The 24,654-nt window shown below is 41.3% G+C and overlaps 1 protein-coding gene across 3 annotated transcripts; it reads left to right on the top strand.

Moving 5' to 3' along the window:
• ZBTB34 (zinc finger and BTB domain containing 34) lies at positions 1-24,654 on the top strand. 3 transcript variants are annotated; one of them, XM_032635163.1, is made up of 2 exons: positions 1-59; positions 18,173-24,654. In XM_032635163.1, exon 2 carries the CDS (start codon positions 18,183-18,185, stop codon positions 19,695-19,697), a length of 1,515 nt encoding a protein of 504 aa, XP_032491054.1. In that variant the 5' UTR covers positions 1-59; positions 18,173-18,182; the 3' UTR covers positions 19,698-24,654. The 3 variants fall into 3 exon arrangements, with proteins under 3 accessions (XP_032491054.1, XP_032491057.1, XP_032491055.1); XM_032635166.1 differs by lacking the exon at positions 1-59 and adding an exon at positions 6,233-6,242; XM_032635164.1 differs by lacking the exon at positions 1-59 and adding an exon at positions 17,395-17,835.

Below are 24,654 nucleotides of genomic sequence, written 5' to 3'. Positions count from 1 at the left end.
GCCGGCGGCGGCGGAGGGGGCGCCGCGGGCGGGCGATGTGAGCGCGGCGCTCTCCGCAGGTGAGGCGCGCCGGCCGGGGGGCGAGGCGCGGGCGGAGCCAGCGGGGTCGGTGGCAGCCCCTAGCCGCTGTCCGGTTCCCTCTGGGCGCGGCGGGGCGGGAGCCTCCGCGCCTGGTCAGCCCCGCGGGCCGGCGGGTGGGCGGGTGGTGCGGGTTGGAGCCGAGGCCGGGCGGGGTCGGGACGCCCTGGGCACCTGCTCTGGTCCGGCACGCGCCCCCAAGGGGCCAACCCTGCTTGGCCCCGGAGTCCGGGCGCTGCTGGCGGGTCTGAGGGCAGCGCTCGGCCAGCTGCCCCGGGCTCCCCAGCCTCCGCCCGGGCGTCTCGGAATCCCCTGCTTCCGGGCCCCTCGGCCCCGGGGGCGCTCCCCCTTTGTACGGGGAGGCCGGATGGTTAAGTCCCCGGGAGAGCCGGGCCGGGCCGCGGGGTCGGCCCTGCTGGTGGCTGCAACCGAGCTCTTGCCCCACGCCACGGCTTTTCTCCAGGTAAACAGGCGGCGGCGCGTCCTGCTTGGCCCTGGACGTCTCCATGGTCACTCTCGCCCTCAGACGGTCCTGCCATTACGGAGGGCTGGGCTGGCCTGGGTGTGTAAACAGTGTCCTTCTAGGCTAGGCGGCTGTGCCTTGGGGCATGAATAGTCTGGGAGTCTCAGTCTTGAGGCTTTCAGCAAGCCTTTTCCATGCTGGGCCTCAGTTTCCCCACCTGATCAGTGAGGGTTTTAGATAAGCTCTCTAAAGACCCTTCCAGCTCTACCATTCTGTGTATGTCTGAAATTGGAATGGCTGTCCCTGGTTCAAGATACTGGGCAGTTTCACCGAAGACTTTTTGCAAATGTGGACTTTTTAGCCGCTTAATACACTTGTTTTCAGACAGGGTTTAAAGTGAATCCAAGAAGCGTTTCTAAACCTAACCTTATCCTAATTCATTCCTTGCTTTTGTTCCTAGTAGTAGTCAATCACATCCTGCTGAGTTTTTGCGTGCAAAATTTTTTTTTGTTGTTTATATCTGCCCATTTTCTCTTTGTTCCCTAGTCAGGCCCTCTTTACCTCACATCTGGATTATCGCAGCAGCTTCTTAGTTAGTCTCTGACTTCAGAAGTCCCCCCCACCTCTCCCATCCTTCCTTTATGCTAATGCTAAACTTAATATAGGAAGTCAAAAAAAGAGTTGAGTGTTTGCTTGCTTATTAAATGTCAAGATGCTGTTCCATGTGGTGGGGTAAAGTAGTAGGAGGCACACTTCCAGCCTCTAAGCAGCTTTACACTGGGTGCTGAGACTTTACCTGTGGAAAGGTAATTGATGAGACAAGCCTGTGTGCTGTAGAATTAAGAAGAAGGAGAGATGGAGGTTATTATAGGCCAAGTGGTCAGGAAAGGCTTTCGTGAGGGGGTGGGGTTTGAGCTGCCTGTTAAAGGATGACTAGGACTCCGATAGGAAAAGAAGAATCAGACCCAGTGATCCCATGGAGTTAGTGAATAGACCAGTTACCTTGTAGAGAAGGGTGCTTAAAGGAAGGGAATAAGGAAAGATTGGCTGGGCTAGTTCCTGAAAGAACTTGAACACTAGGCCAAAGTTGAAACTATTCTAAAGGCAGTGGTGAGAGGCAAGAGACTAGGGGTGGCTCATGATCATTTACAGGAGGGGAAGGGAGAGGGTGGGGGCCAGGGGATCAGCTAAAAGGCCACAGGTATTTATACCACTATTCAAAGCTGAGTACATCCTCTGCCTGCTACACTGCGTCCAGTCAGTGCCCGCCGTGTCTTTTCAAGGCTCTCCTCACCTTCTTGGACCTTATTTGCTGCTTCTCCTCCCCGTCTGTCTCCTGCAGAAGTGAGTTTGTGACTGCTTCTAGGGCGTTGTGCCTCTTGTTCCCCCTTCTGAAGTCCTGGCCTCCTTTTTCTTCTCCTCTGTGTAAATTCTCCATTTCACTTCCTTCAAGCCCCTGCTGAAGATATACTTCCTCCAGAGGGTGTTCCCTGACTGCCCTACCCCCATGCCTTTGTGGCATTCAGAATCTAAAGCACAGGATTCAGCACTTGTTCCTCGGTTACTGAACTTGCTCTTGTCCCAGCTGAAGTGGGTGTTTTTTTTGAGGGCATTTTGTCTTAATACTTCTTTTGCAGCCCTTGTAATATCTAATACTGTAGCTGGGCTTTTGTAATAGGTATGCAAATACTTCCTAATTTTTGTTGGTAAATGACTTAAATTTTTTTGAACCGCCCCTTTTTAAAGGAGAAGCTTTTATTAGTTATCAGATTTCTCTGTCATATATCATTTACGTCTAATGCTGCCATTCAAGGTGGATGTTTTCAGCTTTCATTCTTCGAGTGCAGATAACATAAAATGAATCTTTGAAACATTAAAATGTTTACTCTTGATTATGGGAAAGGAAAACATCATGTAATTCTTCAGTTGGAGGCTGTGGGGAAAGTACATCAGCTTTGGAATCAGACCGGTCTGGGTTTGAATCCCAGCAAGGCTACTTACTAGCCATGTAAACTTGGACAATTTATATAATGTCTCTGATCCTCTGTTTTCTCATTTGTAGTATGGGGATAATAAAATCCATTTCCTAGGGTTTTGTGAGTTTTAAAGTGAAAAAAAGTATATGAAGGAGGTAGCAAAGTTTATAGCACCTAGTAACTGCTTAATATTTACATTTTCATCATCATCATCATCATTAGGTGTAAATTTATCAAGGTGGAGAAATGATAGGCTGCTGAACCTCAGTGTATTTACTGAGCTGTGTATTTCTACATGTCTGTGGATCCTACTTTTACCTTCCAGCTGAAGCACTTGTCAAAAATGTCAGTATCACAAATCTATAATGTGTCATTATGTTTTATTCCCATTAATTTTGATCTTTCTCTAGTTTAAATTCTGCTTAATGGTTTTCAAACTTCTTAATTGTGTCCATTTAATGTTTTGTAGCTGACAAACTGCTGAATTTAGCTTAGTGAAGGTCATCAGCTGAAGGCAGTTTAATTTCTAACGGTTATTTTCTGGTTGTATTGATGGCATGGAAAACTTCATGGAAGAAAGCAATTCAAGGTGAGCTTTTCTAATCCTTTTATCTTTCGAGGTGGGACTTAATATATTTCCCAGGCCTGGTGCCCCCTGAAATGCCAGCAGCAAGCAGATAAGATGCTACTCCTTGACTTTTTTGAGTTCTTTGCCTTAAGAAAGCTTATTCATTCCTTTAACTGAAACAAATCTTTCTATTTCATGATAGGATTTTAAGCATCTAATTGCCCACTTCATAGACAGAAGTAAAAAGAATGGACATTATGCAGAGAAATGGCTGCAAAGTACAAGGAATTGTAACCCCTTAATTATCACTGTGTTGGTGTAATTATACACCCTTAAATGAGAAATTTTTTTTCCACTCAAAGGTGATCAGTAAGACTCTAGCACCAATAAAACCCCTACTTCTCACCACTGTGCCTGGATTAAAATCTTATTCTTACGGGAGATGAGAATTCTGGCTCTGGCGACTGCCAAATCCAGGTTCAAATCCTGGCTCAGCCAGTCATTAGTGAGTTTGGGAAAGGTTCTTAGTCTCTCTGAGTGTTTTCTCATCTGTAGAATGGGGATAGCTGCCGTGTCTATCTCATAGTGTTGTCATGAAGATTCAGTGAGCAGGTAGAGAGCTTACTTAGTGTACAGAACGCAGTTGGAGCTCAGTAACTGTTACTGCCAGTCAGGTTAAAGAGTCCATTCCTGCTCTGCTAGGAAAGCTCAGAAGAAGCTTCTGATGTTTTGCACTGACTGAAAGACAGTCTCCACTGTCAAACGAAACCGCACTCTCAGAATTATTGTATCTGAGCAGACTTGGAGAATGTTAACGCCTTGGTAGGAAATCTAACAGTTTGGATAAAAATGTTCTTTCAGGCTCACATGAATTAATGCAGTAAGAACTCTAGACTTGTTTTCTTTTAAATTAGGATGAGTACTTCATGAATATCCATCACGGAATGCCATTTTATTTATTTTTTTCTTGCATTGGGTTTCAGCGGCACCAGAATGTTTCATGCAGGCCTGGTGTTATTCGGCTGCTGCTTTCTGAAGGATTAGATTGTACTTCATGACAGCTCAATTTTAGTTTTTCTCTAGACCCAGGCAGAAATACCTAAGAAAGTTATTTTTGTATCCTTGTGACTGCTGTCACCATGCCTGTTGTCCCCAGTGCTTCCATTCAGCGGTCTTGTTAATGACTTTTTGTTTGAGAATGATAAGGGATCTTCAGGTCTTCAGTGCCTGATACAGAAAGTCAGCAAGTGACTGAAGCCAGCAGGTGCAAATCTGGGTTTGGAATCATGAGCATCTTGATGGAGAATAATGGGTACTTCCTGGTGCCTTAAACAACTTCCAAATTTGTAACCTTGCTTTCCTTTCTTGGAAGTGTCGCAGGGTATTTTTAAATGAAGTGGAGCAAATTAGAGTGTTTATGGGTTAGATGGGAGTGAACCACCTTGCTAGATTTTTCCTGCTGGTGAGACGATCCTACGTCTCTTGGGTGTTCAGCAGGAAAAGTTGAAAGCTGAGGGTGCCGCCATGGTGGCAGTCATGGATTTTGAGCCACCAGCTTGGTTTAGGTTGCTGAGAGCCTCTCTCTGCCAGACACACTGCTAGGCTCTGGGCACACAGTCCCTGCCCTCAGAGAGCTCACCACTGAGGGTGTGAGCTCAGCAGCACGGGAGGCTCAAAAATCAGCACATCACATTTGCCTAGGTTTTACACTTTTACTTTTGCTCTGGTTGTCATTACGGAGAAACAGTTCCAGAGTTTAAAACCAAGGATTTTGTAGAGGGGATTTCAAGGCCCATGTGGGTGTTTTGCCCAGATGACATTTAAGTGTCTTTTCTCATCTTTAGGTTCTCTTTAGAATGGATTTGCAGTGTGGGAAGATGGCACTAGTCTAGGTTCTGGTTTTTACTGTTTGGTTTCCTTACAGCTTAACAAAAGGCACAATGCAGAATTTTATTAGTCATTGAAACGGTGCCTTAAGGAGAGGGCTAGGTGTGCATGTTTCCTCTTTTGTGAGCATGTTACAATAGGAGCAAATAACTGTTGCTTCTGTTCTCAACTGTGTTTTCTGTTTTCCCTTTTAGTAACCGCATGTTACCACATTCATCCTTGGCTAGTACAATTTTTGATTACTCCAAAATTGTGCCTATTGGACAACTCTGTTCAGAGGCCCAGTGGGCAGCCTAAACTCAGCTTGTCTGAGGCGGAACTAATTTCCAGAGTGGATAGCATCCCTCCATCTCCAAGCCCTGTTGAGTCCTTTGGACTCGTGTTCAAATTGGCTGCCACCGGAATCCAGTTTGAGATTTCCAGTCTCGTATTCAAGGCCGTCCACGTTCCCACTGTGGCATTCCTTTTTCCCTCGTCACTCCTTGTACCTGGGCCCTGGCCACTACCCCAGACACCATACATTTTCACTCCAGTGTTCTTTGCTTCTGCCATTCCTCTGCCTGAAGTGTTCTGTTCCATTTGAAATGCAAAGTCCTGTTCAAATATTACTTCCACCATGAAGATTTTATTTATTCTCTTCGATTAAAAAAATTCTCTTTGGTCAAAAGTAATCAGTCTTGTCATTGCTCTCATAGTTCTTTGTTTCTGCCTCTATAATTGTCTGCTTGATACAGTAATTACCCATTTGCAGCCTATCTTTCTCTAGATCCCTTGGTTTTAAAAATTGTATATTTTTAGGTAAAACCCTATGCCATGTCTTAAAAAAAACTTTTAGTGAGAATAATACAGCTATATGATAAATTCAAAAAGTATAAAAGTCTGTTTCCCTTCCCTCTCCCCAGTCTGTAGTCCTCATTCTCAAAAGTCACCAACATTAATGGTTTCATGGGATTCCTTCCAGAGTGGATACAGCAGTATATACTTGTTCTTTTAAGAAAAGTACATGAAGTGAATCACATATATACATACAGATTTTTCTATGGCTTGCTGGTTTTGGCTAAATATTAGAGCTCTTTTCCATGTCGAAGGATACAGGTGTATTTATTCTTCTTAATGGCTGGGTAGTGTTTTGTTGTTGATTGGTTTTTTTGTTTTGTTTTGTTTTTGAACAAGTCTTCTCTGGATTTTGAGCTCGTTTCCCTCTTTTTTTTTTTTTTTTTTTGTAGCAAATAAAAATGCTCAGTGGACATACATATCCTGATAAGCTATTGTAAGTACTGTGTATTTGTAAGCTTAATTCTTAATAGTTAATTGTGGGCCAAACGATGAATGCTTTTTACATCTTAATTGATATTACCAGATTATCCCTCAGGATTACACCTGCACACTTTTAAAATGTGTGCAGGTCTGATCGGTTACGAATGGTATCTCATTTTTTCTTTTTGTAATTCACATGACTTGATCATGAATAAAGCTAAACATCTTTTCATATGTTTTTGGTCACTTTTTCTTTGAACTGTTAATATCTTTTGCACCTTCTTCCATAGGATTTTGTGTGTCTGTCCAAATCTGTTTGAGTTATAATATAGCCCTTTGTCAGATGTGCATGTACTTTCCCTCAATATGTCGTTTATCTTTCGGCTTGGAGGGTGGATTTTTTTATTATATATTTCTATGTTGTCAAATGTATTTGTCCTTTGTGGCTTCTGGGACTTATGTCATGCTTGCAGAGGCCTCTATGACATTATTATACATAAATTCACCCATGCTTTCTTTTAGTTATTTTTTAGTGATAGTTGAGTCTTTTAAAAATAGTGTCAGAAGTCACAATATAGTCAGAAGACTATAATGACATTAAGTGGAAAATAATAGGACCCTCCTTATATTCCCTAGTGCTTTATAAGAAATTGTTAAATATGCAGCACCTTTGAAAACTTAGGGAGCTGTAATTTCCATTAATTGGGCATTTTATTTTATGTGAACCTATAGTGGTCACATAGAAGAGCATTCACTACCTTTTTGCCTCATTTGCTCAAACTCAGTGGGAGGAGCCAGGTGAGAGGAGGAACAGAGTAGCAATGAACTGGCGTCTGTCCACCCTTCCCAGGATCAGCCTTGTCTGTTAGATTATGGTCAGCTGGTTTCCCTGTCTTTATGAAGTGACTTTTTTAAAGCTCCTTCAGGTAAAATGTGTTTATTCTTGGTGAGCTTTGGAATCTGGATTAGGGGGTATCATTCCCTTGTTTGTAGCGTTTCAGAACAGCGTCTTGTCCTGATGCCTGGGTGTGGTCATATGTTCTGTAGCTTTTTTTGGGTGGGAGCTTGCAAAGATTTCAAGCAGCTTTACTTGCTAAGCCTTGTTGTCATATGGTCTTGTATCAGATCTTAGTTTTCTTTTCAGAGCATGCATGCATGTTTATTTCTAGGACCCTTCTCCTTCACTTCGCACTTCAAGTCTGTGGGTCGAGTATCCCAGGCTGGCTTGTATGGTAATTTAGGGGACAGCACCTTTCCCCTGTGGCTCGTGCCCACACTGCCTTGCTGTGTGAGTGGCCTCCCTTCTCTGGTTGCCCAGTCTGCCTGAACTCCCCAGCATGTGGCTGTGCTCTTCCCGAACCTGGTCGCTCTTCACTCCTCATGGTTCTGTCTTGCTCTGGCCTGTGCTGGCCTTGCTGCTGTCCTCAGTGCTTTTAGACCTGGCTTCCTTGCTACTTGGTCAGTCCTGGATAGCCCCTCACAGTCTGCTCTTGCTTTTTAAATGCCAGTCTCAGTGCTGCTTTGAATTCTCTTGAACTTGGGCTGAACCTGTGTCTTGGCAGCATCTGCTCTCTGTGACTTTCACCCTCGAACACCAAAAGGACCACTTACTTGAGCCCTCGATCGGTGGTTTCTAATGAATAGAGGCTTTAGCATATGAAGATGGCTGTTTATTTAAAGCAGGTAAAATCAGCCAGGATGCAGGGCTCTGATGGGGAAGCGGGAGTAAAAGCTGTGAATATGGAAGGCATAATATACTGCAGCTGGAGGGCCACCTGGGACTTTTTTCTGCTCATAACCCTTCCTTCTACCGGTGACTTAGATCTGGAAAAGAGGGAGATTTTGATCTTGAAAGAGGGTACTGTGGTAGATTCCTAGAGCTGAGATTGCATGCACAGGGCACGTGCGCTTGTAAGTTTGATGGATATTACTAAAATGCTCCCTTTTGCCTTCATCTCCTTCCTCCTGGCAGAGGAAGGAGTAAGAGCCCTGGGCAGTGGTAGGAGGTTGTCACCTGTCACTGTCCCTTTTGCTGGCCACCACCCTAGGGCAGGAAGGTAACCTAGGGCAAGCTTTCGTTTCCTCCTGCCTTTCCCTCAACTCTCCTGTCTCCCTTACTGGTCCAGCTACTCCCCTTGGGCAAATTAAACAAGGATAAGGGGTTATTGTGTAGGGGTCTAGATGGCCGGACTTTGCAACAGCCCTGAAGAAGTTAAGTTAGCCTCTCAAGTGAGGGTAATCGTACCTGTCTTCTGGTGGAAAGTCAAGAGAATTCATACGTATGTATGAATAATACATATAAGGCCTTTACGACATGCCTAGCATGTATCGAGCATTCAGTAAATATTGTAATTGATGATGATGATGATGATGATGAGCTTTTCCAAGTAAGGGAGGAAGGCTAAGGAGTGTGGTGGAAGGTGGCAGTGATCCCCTGGGGCTGGTGTGGAGGTGGCTGGACGAATGTCAGGACTGCCCACGTCTGAGGTGGTCCTTCCCAGAACCCACTGTTGAGACCAATGGTGGCAGTCTCATCAGCTGACTGTGGCGGAGGCTGTGTGTGAGGTGAGAGCTGCTTCCCGAGGGGTGAAAGCATTCTCCAGTTAAGGAAATTGGAGAGCAGAAAGTTTGTGTGTCCGTTGGTTGAATGAGCAGAAGAGCGTTATGAAGAATTCGGGGAGCTGACAATTTTGAACTTCCCAGAGACCATTTCAACTAATATTCTCTTTGTATATGTTTTTAAAAAGAAGTATTTCACATGGTTATCCAAAGTATAGTTTTAACAAACAAAACCAAAATGAGTATTGTTAAAATAAGTATTAATGGTATTGAAGAAAAATATACAGTTTATATATACTTGTTTTTAATTAAAATATAGCAATGTAAATGTCTAGTTTGGGGATTTTTTTTGTTTACTATTGATATAATGGGACAGAAAGACCTGTGATTAATCTGCTGAATTAAAGAATACTGATTCTGATGTCTTTAGTGAGTAGAATAATCAAATTCACTATCGTTTTCTGAAGCAGCTGCAAACTTAGTCTAAATGAAAAACTAATATAAATCACTTCTCTGCATTATCAAAAATGAACTCCATTCCCATCTCTCTCTGAGTTGGGAGGAATCTGCAGTAAGCCTGTATCAAACTGCAAGACTGGGACTCTTATTTATCTTTGGGTTCCCTTTGGTTTTGTGCACGTAAGAGATTGAAATTGAACATATCCTATAAATGTAGAAAAATAAATTCCCGGTCAGTATGTCATTTAGTGATTGCAGTTAAATCTAATACTTGCAGCACATTTGACAAAAGGCTCGTTTTCTTAATTTGCAGAGAACTCTGACAGTTCAATAGAGAGTCAGATATGGGCAAAGGATATGGGTAGGCAGTTGGAAGACAAACTTAGACAAATTGCCATTGAAGATGAGAAAAGATGATCAACCCCATTTATAATTAAATCACAGCAAAACAATGAGATACCACTTTTAACCTGTCAGTGTGGCGAAGGTGAAAAAGTTCAGTATTCATTATTGGCAGTTACGGGGGTACAGGCACTTCATGTGCTGTTGGTGAAGGGACAGTTGCTGCCACCTTTTGGGAGGTAAGTTGGCATTATCGATGGATGTGAAAAACTAACGCAGTAGCCCCTCTGCTAGGAGGAACTACTATGACTATTTAAATGGTTTCCTGCTTTTGGTATCACCTGGGGACTGATTAAGTATTAAATGCATGGTGACACATATGAAATTCATTCATATGAATTTCATGGAATACTATGAAATCAGAAAAGAGAATGAAGTAGATGAGCTTGTGCTGCTGTGGAAAGATTTTAAGGTATATTAAATACTTCTTTTTTTTAACATCTATATTGGAGTGTAATTGCTTTACAATGGTGTGTTAGTTTCTGCTTTATAACAAAGTGAATCAGCTATACATAAACATATATCCCCATATCCCCTCCCTCTTGCGTCTCCCTCCCACCCTCCCTATCCCACCCCTCTAGGTGGTCACAAAGCACCGAGCTGATCTCCCTATGCTATGGGGCTGCTTCCCACTAGCTATCTATTTTACCTTTGGTAGTATATATAAGTCCATGCCATTCTCTCACTTCATCCCAGCTTACCCTTTAAATACATTTTTTAAAAGCAGAGTACAGAACAGTTTATGCTGATATATGTTTATAATTTTCTCTGAAAGAACACCCAAAAACTCTTTCCAGTGATTGAGAGACACTGGAGAAGAATTTTGCTATCCATTTTATATTTTTCTGTACGATAGTTTGAAGTTTGACCATACGCATATATTTTATTTTAAAGATAAAATTAAACATTGATCTAACTTTGGTGTAGGCCCACTGACATTCCATTCAAGGGAGAAAGCAAGACCCTCGAGGAACCAGTGATTAGCCCATGCTGGAAAATTGCAGAGGAGTGGAGGGTTCTGTTGGAACTGATGTGTCTGTGAGAGGTTCTGGCTTCCTTTGCTTCAGGACCACTGGACCTGATGTCAGGTCTGGGTGTGGAATTGTGATTGATTATGCCTTTTACTCCTTTTATGTGACTAGGACTTCAGTTACCTGTAAATTCCCTGTGTGTCAGTATCTGAGAAGCCTCTTATTCGAGAGTGTTGCTTGTTAGCAGCTTTAGGCAGGAGTCTCTGAATCTCATTGTCACTGCGGAGAGGACGCGTCAGTGTCAAGGAGAGGAGAATGGAGCACTTCCTTTCTCATTTTGCAGAAAAATGGAATTCCTCCTTAGGTGTTAATCATGGTCTTTCATTTTTCTCTTCAGTGATTTTCTTTCCAGTGTAGTTCTGTACTTTTTTCTGAGAAGAAGATAAAAAGCCACACAAAGGAGGAAGACACCTCATTGTGGAGCTATTTTCAGTTTTACAGACTATTTCAGAAATGCTTTTTTGTTTTCCTTTTTCTACTGGTTTTTGCCCAGAACTCTGTAACTTTAAAAAGCTGAATCCACCTTTCTTTTGCCCTTTAATTCCAAAAGTCACTATTTACACATCCTTGTGTCCCGAAAATGCTGTAATGAATAGGTAACATTTGACCACTTGGCAGGTGCCAGGCAGTTTCTGTGTTTCTAGAAGGCAGTCTGGTGCAGTTATGAGCATGACCCCTGGAGCCAGACTAAGTTCATCTGTTAACTGCGGGACCTTTAGCAAGTGTGTTAACTTCTTTTCTTCAGTTTCTTCATCTATAAAATGGCAGCAATCATAGTATTCCCCTAACAGAGTTGATAAGAGAATCAAATTAATTAACCTGTGTAAGGTGTTTAGCACAAGATAGGTACTCATTATATGTAAGCTATTATACACATTCATTGCATGAATTTCCCTCATTCAACTATTGTAACAGTCATGTTGGGCTGTTCTAGTCATGTTCTAGATACAGAGATCAAGGTTAATGGACTTGTCTAAGGTCACGTAACTATTTAAATGTTCATTGTTACTATTTTTATTAGAAAGTGGCACAACCAGGATTCATATCCAAGTCTAACTTCAAAGCCAGTTCTCTTTGTTACACCATCCTGTCCCCCTAAAAAAAGTCTCTAATAGCTAACCTTGATTGCCACGTGCCAAGCAACCATTGTGCTAAGTGCTTCCTACATGTATTCCTTATAACAACCCTTAAGGCAAAGACTATTGCTATTGATACTACCATTAAAAACAAAAAAACTGGGCTTTCCTGGTGGCGCAGTGGTTGAGAGTCTGCCGGCCGATGCAGGGGACACGGGTTCGTGCCCCGGTCTGGGAGGATCCCACGTGCCGCGGAGTGACTGGGCCTGTGAGCCATGGCCGCTGAGCCTGCGTGTCCAGAGCCTGTGCTCCGCAACGGGAGAGGCCACAACAGTGAGAGGCCCGCGTACCGCAAAAACAAAAAAACAAAAAAACAAAAAACCGAGACTTGGAAAGGTTATGAAGTACCTTGCCCAAGGTTTTACAAATGGAAAGCAGGTATCATTTGAATCCATATCCGACTCCAAATTAATGCTTCTAATGGTTATATTAGGATCTTTTCTTATCTCTTAAAAACTAGATGAGGTGCCTAAAATTTTTTTAATGTTACTTATTTTTAATAAGTAATACATTCACATAGTTTAGAAATTTTAAGAGTTCAAAATGATTCACTGAAAGCTAATGGGCCTTCCAACTACCTCATCCCTGTCCCAAGAGGCTATTTGTTTTTGTGCATCATTCCAGAAATATTTTGCTAATATTTTTATATGAATATATTGACACAGTGAGGTATATATGTTTTCATAGTGCTTTATACAAATAGCATATGTACTGCTCTGCATCTCAGCTTTTTCATTTAGCAATGTATCATGGTGATTGTTTCATACCAGTATGAAAAGAGCTTCCTTATTCATTTTTTCTGGTTGTATAATAGTCTTTAGTATGGACATACCATAATTTATTAGCCAGGCTCCTCTTGATGAGAATTTAGTTTGTTTCCAGTCTTTTGTTATGAGCTGTCCTGTAATAAATTCCTAGAGTTGAAATTGCTCAGTCATGGGGGATCGTTTGTAATTGTGCTGGATACTACTGAAATGCCCTCCGAAGTATTTGTACCATTTTGTGCTCACCAGCAGTGTCTATGTCAAATTATCATCTAGTAGGGATTTAAAAATACATATATTTTTGTCATTCCAAGTAATACATGTTCACTATAGAAATTTGAAAAATACAAAGAAGAAAGATAAAACATCTTTACTCTTACATTAATGTAAATATTTTGTATAATTCTTTAATATTATCTCTATGTATATTTAATATTTGTAAATACATATATACTTTTAGAAATATCATTCTGTATATTCTGTGATTACCTGATTTTTTAACAGCTTTGTTGAGGTATATAACTTACATATAAAATTGACCCATCTTAAGTGTAAAGTGCAGTGACTTTTAGTAAACTTAAAACGTTGTCAAGGGCTTCCCTGGTGGCGCAGTGGTTGAGAGTCCACCTGCCGATGCAGGGGACGCGGGTTTGTGCCCCGGTCCAGGAAGATCCCACATGCCGCGGAGCGGCTGGGCCCGTGAGCCATGGCCGCTGAGCCTGCGCGTCCGGAGCCTGTGCTCCGCAATGAGAGAGGCCACAACAGTGAGAGGCCCACGTACCACAAAAAAAAAAAAAAGTTGTCAAACTATCACCGTAATTCAGTTTTAGACCATTTCCATCACCCATAAAGATCCCTCTTGTTCATTTGCAGTTGATCTGATTTCTTGCTGTGTTCTTAAATATTTATTCATCAAATATTTATTGAGTATCCACCATGTGCCAGGCAGTTATCTGGCACATAGTTAATATAACAGATAAAAATTCCTGCTCTCATGGGAGCTAACTTACATTTTGTGGAACTAACTTTGAATTCTTCTTTAACATCATTTTAGTGATGATACCATATTCAGTATATAGCTGTATCATACTTTAATAATTCCCTTATTGTTGGACATTCAGGTTGTTTCCATTGTTTGCTTTGTAATTGAATATAGTTATGGATAAATTCTTGTGCCTATATTCATGATTTTGTTTTTACAACACAGTGCTGAGTTGAGAGAAATTCCCATTTTAAGGCTTTTGTTATATTTGCCTACCAGAAGTATGTGAGAGCACCCCTCTTCCTATAACACTGCCAGCTGGGTTGCGTTTTTAAGTCTGGGCGATTTGAGAAAGAACAATTGTGTCTTGTGGTAATTTTTATATTTTGGTTTATTGATGAAGTCGTTAAGCATTTTATCCCTATGTTTAAAGGCAATTAAAATTTTTTTTTTTTAGCATCTGTTCGTATTCTTTGTTCACTTTTCAGTTGTTATTTGGCTTTTATTGATTTGTAAGAGTTTTATACTTCCCTGCCATAGATGTTATATTTTTCATAACTTGTCTCTTTTTGTTTTTTGGTAAAAGATATTTTTTAGATGTATAAAAGTTTTACTTAAAAAAAAAAAAAAAAAGTTTTACTTAAATAGTTAAATCTCCCTTTCATCTTCTGGTGTTTGTTTGCCTTTGTGTGCTCAGAAATGCCTTCTCTTGACGTTATTTTTGGGTATGTTGTGAAGAAGGGATCTAACTTTATTATTATTTATTCATATTATCCAAGCAGCATCTATTTCCAGAAATCTTCCTTTTTCACTGATTGAAAATGGCCCCCAAAGGCCCATCCTGGTCTGATTTCTATCTACTTGATAGCCTCATGTGGCCTCTGCCCTTGCTCCTTGTCCCAGCTGTGCCACAGTGCTCCAGTATTTCCTTCCTTCCTGACTTGGGCTCTCATCTCTTTGTGCATGTGATTCCTTCTGTCTGGAAAATTGGAACTTTCCCTGCAGCACCCCCCGTACCCCCCAATATTTGGCTAACCTTTATCATCCTTTAGGTCTCAGTTGAGATATCATTTGTTCAAATGGCCTTCTCTGACCGCTCCTCCGTTATGAAAAATCTCATAGCTCTTATCGCAATTTACAACAAGAGAATTGTAGCTCACCCAGAGCTGTAGTGCCAGGCATACGGAAGACTCTCAGTATATATTTACGAAATGAATGAATTATAGCCTACTCATACATTTTGACATCTATATGTTTGGCTGTATTTTTCTTTTTCTAAAATTTTTTCAGTATTTCTTCTTCTAGATCTAATGTCCAGTATGGTGGCCATTGCTCACATGGGGCTACTGAGCACTTGAAATGTAGTTATTCCAGATTGAGATGTGCTGTAAATGCAAAATACACATCACATTTTAAAGACTTGATATGACAGACATGAAATTCCAAGAGTGTTGTGAAAATACTGGTGACTTAGTATGAAAAAAAGAATATAAAATATCTCATTAATAACTTTCTAATGTTGAAATGATAATGTTTTAGATATATTGAGTTAAATTTTATACTTTTCCTTTTAAACAATATAACTGCTAGAAAACATTACACACATGGCTTGTGTTGTATTTCTATTGGACGGCAGTGTTCTAGATGAATTTTAAAATCATTTTGTCAAGTTTCTAAGAAAATACTCCATTGGGCTGCATTATATTTATAAACTAACTTGCGGGGAACATGTCCATCTTGATAGTGTCAAATTTCCCTACCAGAAGCATGATGTGTGTCTTTGTTTATGCATGTTTTTGTCCTCATTAAAGTGTTATAGTTTTCTTCTTGTAGATCCAATTTTTTGTTTATCCCCCAGGTATTTTATAATTTATGTTAATATTGTTGGCTGTAACTTGTCATTAGCTTACCTAACTGGTTTTTAATGAATAATAATTTTTTAAATCCTTCACTTATTACATCCTGATTCTAAAGATTTTTTTCAAGCAATTCTTTTGTGTTTTCTATGTAAATAGTTATATCTCCCTTGGATGATAATTTCACCGCCTCTTTTCTAAAGGCTCTATGCCTTAATTTTCTCTTGCCTTTTTTCTTTGGCTGGAATTTCAAGAACAACATTAAGTAAAAGAAGTGATGGGCAGACAACCTTGTAGCCTTCCAGGCACTAGCAGGAATTCCTTTACAAAAGTGTTTACCATAGAGTGTGCCAGGGAACACTAATTCTTTGGAATATTAATATGTGTACCTTGAGAGAAGAGTTTCATGGTTAAATGAGTTTGCAAACTGCTGAGTTAAATAGAATTCTTGTCTGTAGGACTTTGCAGATGGGTTAGTATGCTAATATGTTTTTTAATTCCTAGGAGGTAGGGATATTGAGCTTGGGGCTTGTGTTCTACTAAATACATTTTGGGGAATGTAGTTATATTTCCTTTTTAAGGGTGATGTTGCCATTAGTTTGCAGTAGATGCTATTATATTAGGAAAATATTGTTCTATTCTTAGCTTATTAAGTATTTTTATCCTTACTTTGAAAGTAACTTAACTTTTTAAAATGCATTTTTGGCATAGAATTCATTTGGCCATATGGTTTTTCTCCTTTGACTTATTGAGGTTGCAAATTACATTTGTGTATGTCCTAACATATAGCCATTCTTACATTTGATCATAATATATTATTCTTTTAATAGGTTATATTTGCTAGTATTTCCTTTAGGATATTAAAGTAAGTCTGTTTAGTGAAGTCTCTACGTAGGTAAAGTTGACGGTCTTTATGCTGTTTGCCATATTCTAATATCAGACTTATGCCATATGAACTGAGATGCTTTAAATATTTTAGCATGCATCTAGAACAGTGTGAATGGCCTGAGGATCATTTGTGCTTTGGCACTTCTGTTTCTTTTTAATTCTGCCAATTTATGTTATCCTAAAAATATGTCCATTCCACTTGGATTTCAAATTGATTTCAATCATAAATCTAGGATAAATAATGGCACAGGGTTCCTCTCTAGCTAAAATGTTTTAATAAATTCTGAGGTGGTTAAGAAAAATTCTGATGTGATTGATCTTTTTCTGTAAAAGTCTTAGATTTCGTTGCACATTGTCTTGTCTTAAATTTTAAAACTTTGTCTCTGTGATTAAATACTGTTCTGTATTAATTACATTTTTGTTTTCTTTGGGTTTAGTTTGTTCCTTTTCTGACCTCATAAGTGATTTCATTTATTTTTATTCTTTATTGTTTAATGATAAAATTTTTTAAGGCACTGACATTGTTAAAATTTGTTAGTTCAGAACCCCAGCATTTCATTGTGAAAAATTTCAAACATACCCAAAAGTTGAATTTTACAATAAACACCTGTATACTCAATCTAGACTCTACACTTGTTAACATTTTATTTTGTTTGCTTTATCACATATCTGTCCATCTCTTTTTGGATGCATTGTTAAGTAAGTTGAAGATATAAGTAAACTTCATTCCTAAACCCATACTGCAGATTTGATGTGAGTTTTCTTATTTTCTAAATAGCTCTATTCCTTATTGATTTTCTTTTTGATTCAGTGCTTATTCAGGAGGTGTTTAAATTTCTATTGATTGGGGTTTTTTTTTTTTTTTGCGGTACATGGGCCTCTTACCATCGTGGCCTTTCCTGCTGCGGAGCACAGGCTCCAGACGCGCAGGCTCAGTGGCCATGGCTCACGGGCCTAGCCGCTCCACGGCATGTGGGATCTTCCCGGACCGCGGCACGAACCCGTGTCCCCTGCATCGGCAGGCGGACTCTCAACCACTGCGCCACCAGGGAAGCCCTATTGATTGCGTTTTAAAAACAAAAATATAAATGTGAGATCTAATTTTGTTGTTTTGGTCAGAGAATGCAGCCTGGGCTCTACACCGTTCTGTAGTTTTGAGTGATCAGGGCTGTGGGCTCTCGGCAGAGGGCAGCCAGCCTGTCCTGAGCACGCCAGCAGTGCGAGCACTAGCCGAGGATGATGCACTCCTGACGTGTCCGTCACTCTTCTTGATCCTCCTGTCTAAAAACTCTTCACTGAAGGCGACCGAGCATTGCGCTATGAATTACCAACCCAAAAGGATGTAAATGTGTGTAGAGCTGAAGGGGAAAAAATGCACATCAAGACAACAACTCAAACTCTAAAAAGGTTTAAGCTCCATGCAGTGTGCTGTATACTTGCAAAATACCAATTGGAAATATACAAATAAGGCAGAGCATTTTTTAAAATGAATTTACTTCTGTTGTACAGAGTACTTCAAATCCTCAAAGGTAGGTGAAACAGAAAAATATATTTCTTAAAAGGATACCAAGTTCTCAGAGCTAAAATGGCTCTACTGTATGTTACATGTTTTACTTTGATCAAGATGTATGTCAGGTAATTAGGAGACTTGGCTAATGGATCATTAGGTTATTTAGCTTTAGGTGAATTAACCAAGGCATGAAAGACTGAAAATAAGTTAAGAGGAGAAAAGAAATGCTCAGGCGGACCCTAGGAGGTATAGTAGCTACAATGGAGGGGGTGGTGGTATTTTTGCAAGGCTGTGTTTATGCCACTTGTACTTAGTGAGGAGTCACTGGCGAATTATGAAACTCTCTCTTTCCTCAGATTACGCTTCATGTCAGTAGAAATGGACAGCAGCAGTTTTATTCAGTTTGATGTGCCCGAGTACAGCAGCACCGTTCTGAGCCAGCTAAACGAGCTCCGCCTGCAAGGGAAACTATGTGACATCATTGTCCACATTCAGGGTCAGCCGTTCAGAGCCCACAAAGCAGTCCTTGCGGCCAGCTCCCCCTACTTCCGGGACCATTCAGCATTAAGTACCATGAGTGGCTTGTCAATATCAGTGATTAAAAATCCCAATGTGTTTGAACAGTTGCTTTCATTTTGTTACACTGGAAGAATGTCCTTGCAGCTGAAGGATGTTGTCAGTTTTCTGACTGCAGCTAGCTTTCTTCAGATGCAGTGTGTCATTGACAAGTGCACGCAGATCCTAGAGAGCATCCATTCAAAAATCAGTGTCGGAGATGTGGACTCTGTGACCGTCGGTGCGGAAGAGACTCCAGAGAGTCGTAATGGAGTTAAAGACAGCAGCTACTTTGCCAACCCGGTGGAGATCTCCCCTCCATACTGCGCTCAGGTACGGCAGCCTACCACGAGCAGTGATCTTCGGATGGAGACGACACCCAGCAAAGCCTTGCGCAGCCGTGTACAGGAGGAAGGGCACTCGGACCGAGGGAGCAGTGGGAGCGTCTCTGAGTACGAGATTCAGATCGAGGGGGACCATGAGCAAGGGGACCTGCTGGGGAGGGAGAGCCAGATCACTGAAGTGAAAGTGAAGATGGAAAAGTCTGACCGTCCCAGCTGTTCCGACAGCTCCTCCCTGGGAGACGATGGCTACCACACCGAGATGGTTGATGGGGAACAAGTTGTGGCCGTGAATGTGGGCTCCTATGGTTCTGTGCTCCAGCACGCCTACTCCTACTCCCAGGCAGCCTCACAGCCAGCCGGCGTAGCTGAAGCTTTTGGAAGTTTGAGTAATTCCAGCCCATCCAGATCCATGCTGAGCTGTTTCCGAGGAGGTCGTGCCCGCCAGAAGCGGGCTCTGTCTGTCCATCTGCACAGTGATCTGCAGGGCTTGGTGCAAGGTTCCGACAGTGAAGCTGTGATGAATAACCCCGGGTTTGAGAGCAGCCCCCGGGAGAGGAGTGCAAGAGGTCACTGGTACCCGTACAATGAGAGGTTGATCTGTATTTACTGTGGAAAGTCCTTCAACCAGAAGGGAAGCCTTGACAGGCACATGCGACTCCATATGGGAATCACCCCCTTTGTGTGCAAGTTCTGCGGGAAGAAGTACACGCGGAAGGACCAGCTGGAGTACCACATCCGGGGCCATACCGACGATAAACCATTCCGCTGTGAGATCTGCGGGAAGTGCTTTCCATTCCAAGGTACCCTCAACCAGCACCTGCGGAAAAACCACCCTGGCATAGCTGAAGTCAGGAGTCGCATCGAGTCCCCTGAGAGAACAGATGTGTATGTGGAACAGAAACTAGAAAATGATGCGTCGGCCTCAGAGATGGCCCTAGATTCCCGGATGGAAATTCACACGGTGTCTGATGCTCCTGATTAAGATGGTAAAGAAGTGCACCCCACAAAGCACATTAATCAACGCCTATTTGTGATTTGCTCTGTTGTAACCTTTGGTTTTCCCAACCATCTGGAAATCTCTTGGTCTCTTGGCAGTTTTTCTAAGGTTTCTGGAAGGAACACTTCATTGTGTTTATCCTTTCCCCCGCCCTCCCTCCCTCAAGGAGCTCAAAGCATGAAGGGCAGCGTATCCAGGGAAAACACAGGCTGACAGTATTCCTCTTTGGCTGAACTCTTCATCCAAAATCTGCCAGTGATTTAGCTATGCCAACTGGTTGACCCTACATTCTCTGCCAAGAGGCATACTCTCTCATTGTGTGCACTGGCACCAGTGCATTTCCATGGAGGGAGACTGGGATGCCGTCAGCTGATACAAATGGGTAACCTTTTCTAATTTAAAATTACTTTTAGGGGGTAGTTAGACAATTTTTATATATATATATATAATAAAGCAATTATTATATATATAGTATATATACATTCTCAAATTTGATTTTATTCTGGTTGAGGTGAATGTAAGAGGAATATATAATTTAATACAATGTGAACAGGGCTTTTGACTCTGTCTCGCCCCTACCTAATATGTTAGGGTTTTGCCCCTTTATTTCCCTTATAAAAGAATGTTAATAGGTTTTCAAATATATTAATCATTGTGTCCAAAAGCAAGCAAAGCAAATCACAGTGTTCATAGCTCTGCTTCATAACAAATACATAAACCAAATGCCATAAAATGTATTCAACTCTAGTTGGAAACCATTTGGAATTTTTGTTAGTTGTCCAGTAGGTAAGCTGGATGACCCGTGGTGCTGACCTTTTTACATACAGTAGTGTTATATTAGTCAACCCCAAAGGAGCAGTGGTTTTCAATGTTTTTACTGGCCTATGAATCTACCTTCATTCCGTACTGTAGAAACATACCAGGTAACTAAATCGAATCACTCTCTACCGTGAGTTAGTACTCGCACTAAAGGAAAGGGATTTGTAGTTCTGTCTACAAAATTCTCCAAGCAGTGTTGTGGTTTTTTTTCTTCTTTCTCTTTTCAAACAGCCAGTTCAGGTGCACAGCAACTTTTTCTACATGCAGTTCCCAGGGAAACTGCAGAACTTGGAATTTGTACTTTTTGTAAAGATATACTCTATGGGAATTGCAAGCAATATATCTATCTTAGTATTGTGTGAGCTGATGAGAGCCTCCGTGGCTCCCCCGCTCTCTCAGTGTTTCCTGCTTGAAGAAACCAACAGTTAAAAAGCCCTCTAAGATAACTCTGTGTGTCACCAAATCTCTGTGTGTCACCATTTTTTTGGTCACGTGGTGCTATTTTTATGTTATGTATCTTTTAGGTCAGTATAGTTGTAGAAAATGTGAAATCCAATGGTAAAAGTGAATTATAATTTTTTTCCTCTCTTGAGTTTATAGCTTGAAAAAAGACCTCAAAAGCATGTGCTGGCAAACACATTACTGTATGAAAACATACCCGAGTCGTATTTGGATAATGTCTTATTAGCACTTGAGGAAGTGTCTTCAGTTTTATATTTTGTTCACCCGTGAGCTCCTGGTATACAAAACGGGCTTTATGAGATTGCCCTGGCGCTGTGCACTCCGGCAGAGGGTAATGTAAGCAGTTTGGTGGTGAGTTTGTGCTGCAGCCTGTCGGTAAGATGTCAGCACTCCAGGCTCTCTGCTTGAGAACCTTGGCCCTGAAACTCACAACTAGTGTGTCTCCATGGGAGAAGAGCACAGACCACCTAAGAGAAAAACAAAAGCGAAATTCGGACCAACCTCAGAGGCTAGGAGTTAAAGGAATACAAAAGTAGATGTTTGCTGGTTTTCCGTGCTTTTTTGGCTCTTAAAATACCAAGAATGGAGTTGGGGTGGGGGGTGTTTGGGGATTTTTTTTTTTTTTTTTGGGAAGAAAATCATTCAGGCCCTTGTGTGTGATCGCCCCCGGGGGTGGTAGCTGTGCGGTAGCATCTCTTCAGCACAGGGGCTCTGTTCACGCGTGAGCCGCTGCTCTCCACATCAGTGTTACTACGTACAGACACACGCGAGTCCTGCCGCTCCAAGGAGCGACTTCTGCTAACCGGGTATATAGTATGCCTTTTCCTGTCAGACTGCCTAAGTCAGGGGTCTGTTCTCTCCCTGAAGCACTTGCTCAACTCCTGTCAAAGCCGTGTGCCTCAAGGGGAGGCTGGACCCCAAGTGTTTACCCACTTAAATATGTTCTGGGGTTTCAGGTAAATGTTTGTGATTTTTTTTTTCCTTACATGAATAAGTTTGATTTTTCTTTTTTCCTTCAAAGAATTAAATGCAAAAAATTTGTGTTGTGATACAAATTAAGTTTGTGACAAGAAGCGCCCAAATCGAGGACATGAGAGGTCAGGCTCAGGGAAGGAGCCTCCTTTTCACTCAGGCTTGGGGCCTTCTGAGAGGTCTCCAGAGCATCCTGTGATAAACGAGACAAGTGAGGAAGGGCGGCACTTGGGGCAAGCGCCTTGAATGTCCTGGTTCTTGTCACCGTGTCCGTCTTAACCTTATTTACATGGAGTTCTTTGTATTTGTAAATTTGTTTAACTGGTTTGAGTTTACCAAAGAGTGACTTATCCAAAATTGTCTTTGACAAAAATATACATTGCTTTGATTGTACAGTTCAGGTTCAGACATTGTAATGGGACTGTTAAGGGGCAGAAAATTGATTGCGTTTCTCTCTAATAATCATGATTCCACATTTTGCAAGTTCCACTTGCTCCCATTCATGTTGCTAACACTTTACCCTTTCCACTGCTAGCAGTGTTAAGAATGAATTCTCAAGCCATAACCCAGTACTGTAAGGTCCCACAGGGCTTCGAGGGAGGCCGCGCGCGGGCCAGCACAGAGCTGCGTGGCCTCTCTGAGCGCGCGCACTGCCTGCCGTGCTTCTCAGTGTGCAGGGCGAGTGAAAGATTAACTCCGTTCACATCGGGCAGCAGCAATTAATTGTGCCTTGTCACATGAGGATGTGCCAGGAGGATTAACGTGACCACAGAACAGAAACATTCTCTCCCCGAAGTTCACTTCACGTCTCTGCAGACGAAGTCCGCTGTGTAACTCCTTAGAGCGACTCTTTTTGGAAAGCCAAGTCCCTATTTCTGTACAGTTTTAGGTTAGATGTTTCATTTATAACAAATGCAAAAATCAACTAAGATAAAAGTGATATGTGAAGAAATCTTTTACAGTAAAATATATCCTGAATTCATATAGGTTTGTTCATAATTGAGTCTCTTCTTGAGCTACCTTTTCAAATACGTAGACAATGTGAAGACAGTGACAGCGTCCTTTTCTATAGGTGTTTAACCTGTTATTACAAACTGTGAAAACAAAGAATTTTATACTTTTACTAATGTGTGTGGTTTTAAACAGTTATTTTCATTCTAATCAGTTCTCTACCCTCTAATTTCTACTAAAGCTGTAAATACATTTAGAAATTATATTTGTAAATACAGTATATGAAGTCAAGTTAATTTTGGGGTCAGTGGAAAGCCTCCCAATTGGCTCTGCCTTGGCAGTTTTGTTTTTTGTTTGTTCTTTCTTTTTTTTTTTTTAACAGCAGAAAGGATACTGTCGGTTCACTGTTAAGCAGAATATACTGTAGAACTAAATTGATAACTTCTAAATCTTCCAGAGCATGAGTAGATGTCTTTTCTAATGATAGCAGTTATAACAAGTCTTTGTTTTTCCCCTAGCCCAGACCATAGGCCTGCATATTTTTGTGTGTGGTTTTGTTTTTACTTTTGTTTTTACAGCCTAGACTCTAGGAAGAATTTGCAGGAACACAAAACAAGGGCTGGGAGGGCATCATCTATGTGAATGAGCTTTACTTTAAAGAAATCAATGTATTTTATTTTAACAATGTTTTCCATTAGTGACTGTGATTTTTTTTGTTGTCGTCGTCGTCGTTATTGTTAAATTCTGTAATGGTTTCCTGTGAAGCCTCCACTGAAAGGGACTCAAATATGCAACACCTAAACTATTTTCCAAGGGCACATGCCCCTTGAATGGTGCTTCTAGACTGGTCAGGGTTATTTATTAAATTTTATATATGAAAGTATTGGGGAATTATGTAAATTCTTTATATGAAACTATCTAGTTCATAAATCATAGGTTTCATATTACTCAGTGCAACTGAACTGAAAGTTCAGAAGAGTCATTCATATTGTTCGAAATTTGTAATGGTTGCCACTCGTCACATACGTCTCTCCAGTAAGTGCCAGAGTGTTTCCACTGTTTCTGCCCAGTGCTTGACTTCTCGGCCCACAAGAGAACCTCTTCTCTCTGGTTCCCCTTGGGTCTGGCACAGACAGGGCTGGTGTAGTTCTCTATCAAGTCCTGGAGTTAGCCTTGCAGCAGATTCAGTAAACAGACCTCTTGCTGCCCCTCAGTGACAAGTATGCTGTGAATCCAACCTTTGGACTTGCTGCCCAAGCCTTTGGTTGCTGCCCTGAGTATAGTAAGAGGTAAACTCACCTGGTTTCTTCGAGGATGACCATTTTCCTAATGTGAAAACCATCTCTCTCACCACTTTTATTAGTAGGGCTAACATTTTTTTCCGTTATAAATGGTTGAGCAATTTGAATGACTTAACACAGTGTCATTATCTTGCAATATAAACTGGTAACCTCACAACTCCACACTTCATCGCCATGTGAAGTAAATGAAGCTAGCTAAGCGGATGCTGTATCGACTAGTAACTTGCCATTAAGGATTATTTTATAGCATGAATTTAAGACTATTTATTCAAATGATATTTTACTCTTGTATTCATTTTGTTTTAGATTTGTGACATGAATACTTCAGTGCTGCTTAATTTTGTTCTGAATTCTTGTTTCTTGCTTGTAAATGGCTTTTTTATGGTATAAAGTCAATGGAAATTGCTGTTTGTAAATAAAAATGCTGCTAGAGCAGA

The sequence above is a fragment of the Phocoena sinus genome, chromosome 6 (genome assembly GCF_008692025.1).
Source record: "Phocoena sinus isolate mPhoSin1 chromosome 6, mPhoSin1.pri, whole genome shotgun sequence".
NCBI classification, from domain to species: domain Eukaryota; kingdom Metazoa; phylum Chordata; class Mammalia; order Artiodactyla; family Phocoenidae; genus Phocoena; species Phocoena sinus.
This window is presented reverse-complemented; position numbering and strand designations above follow the sequence as displayed.

What these genes read in the sequence shown, in the direction of transcription:
- ZBTB34 (XM_032635163.1), top strand. Translation starts at nt 18,183, where the DNA reads ATGTCAGTAGAAATGGACAGCAGCAGTTTTATTCAGTTTGATGTGCCC.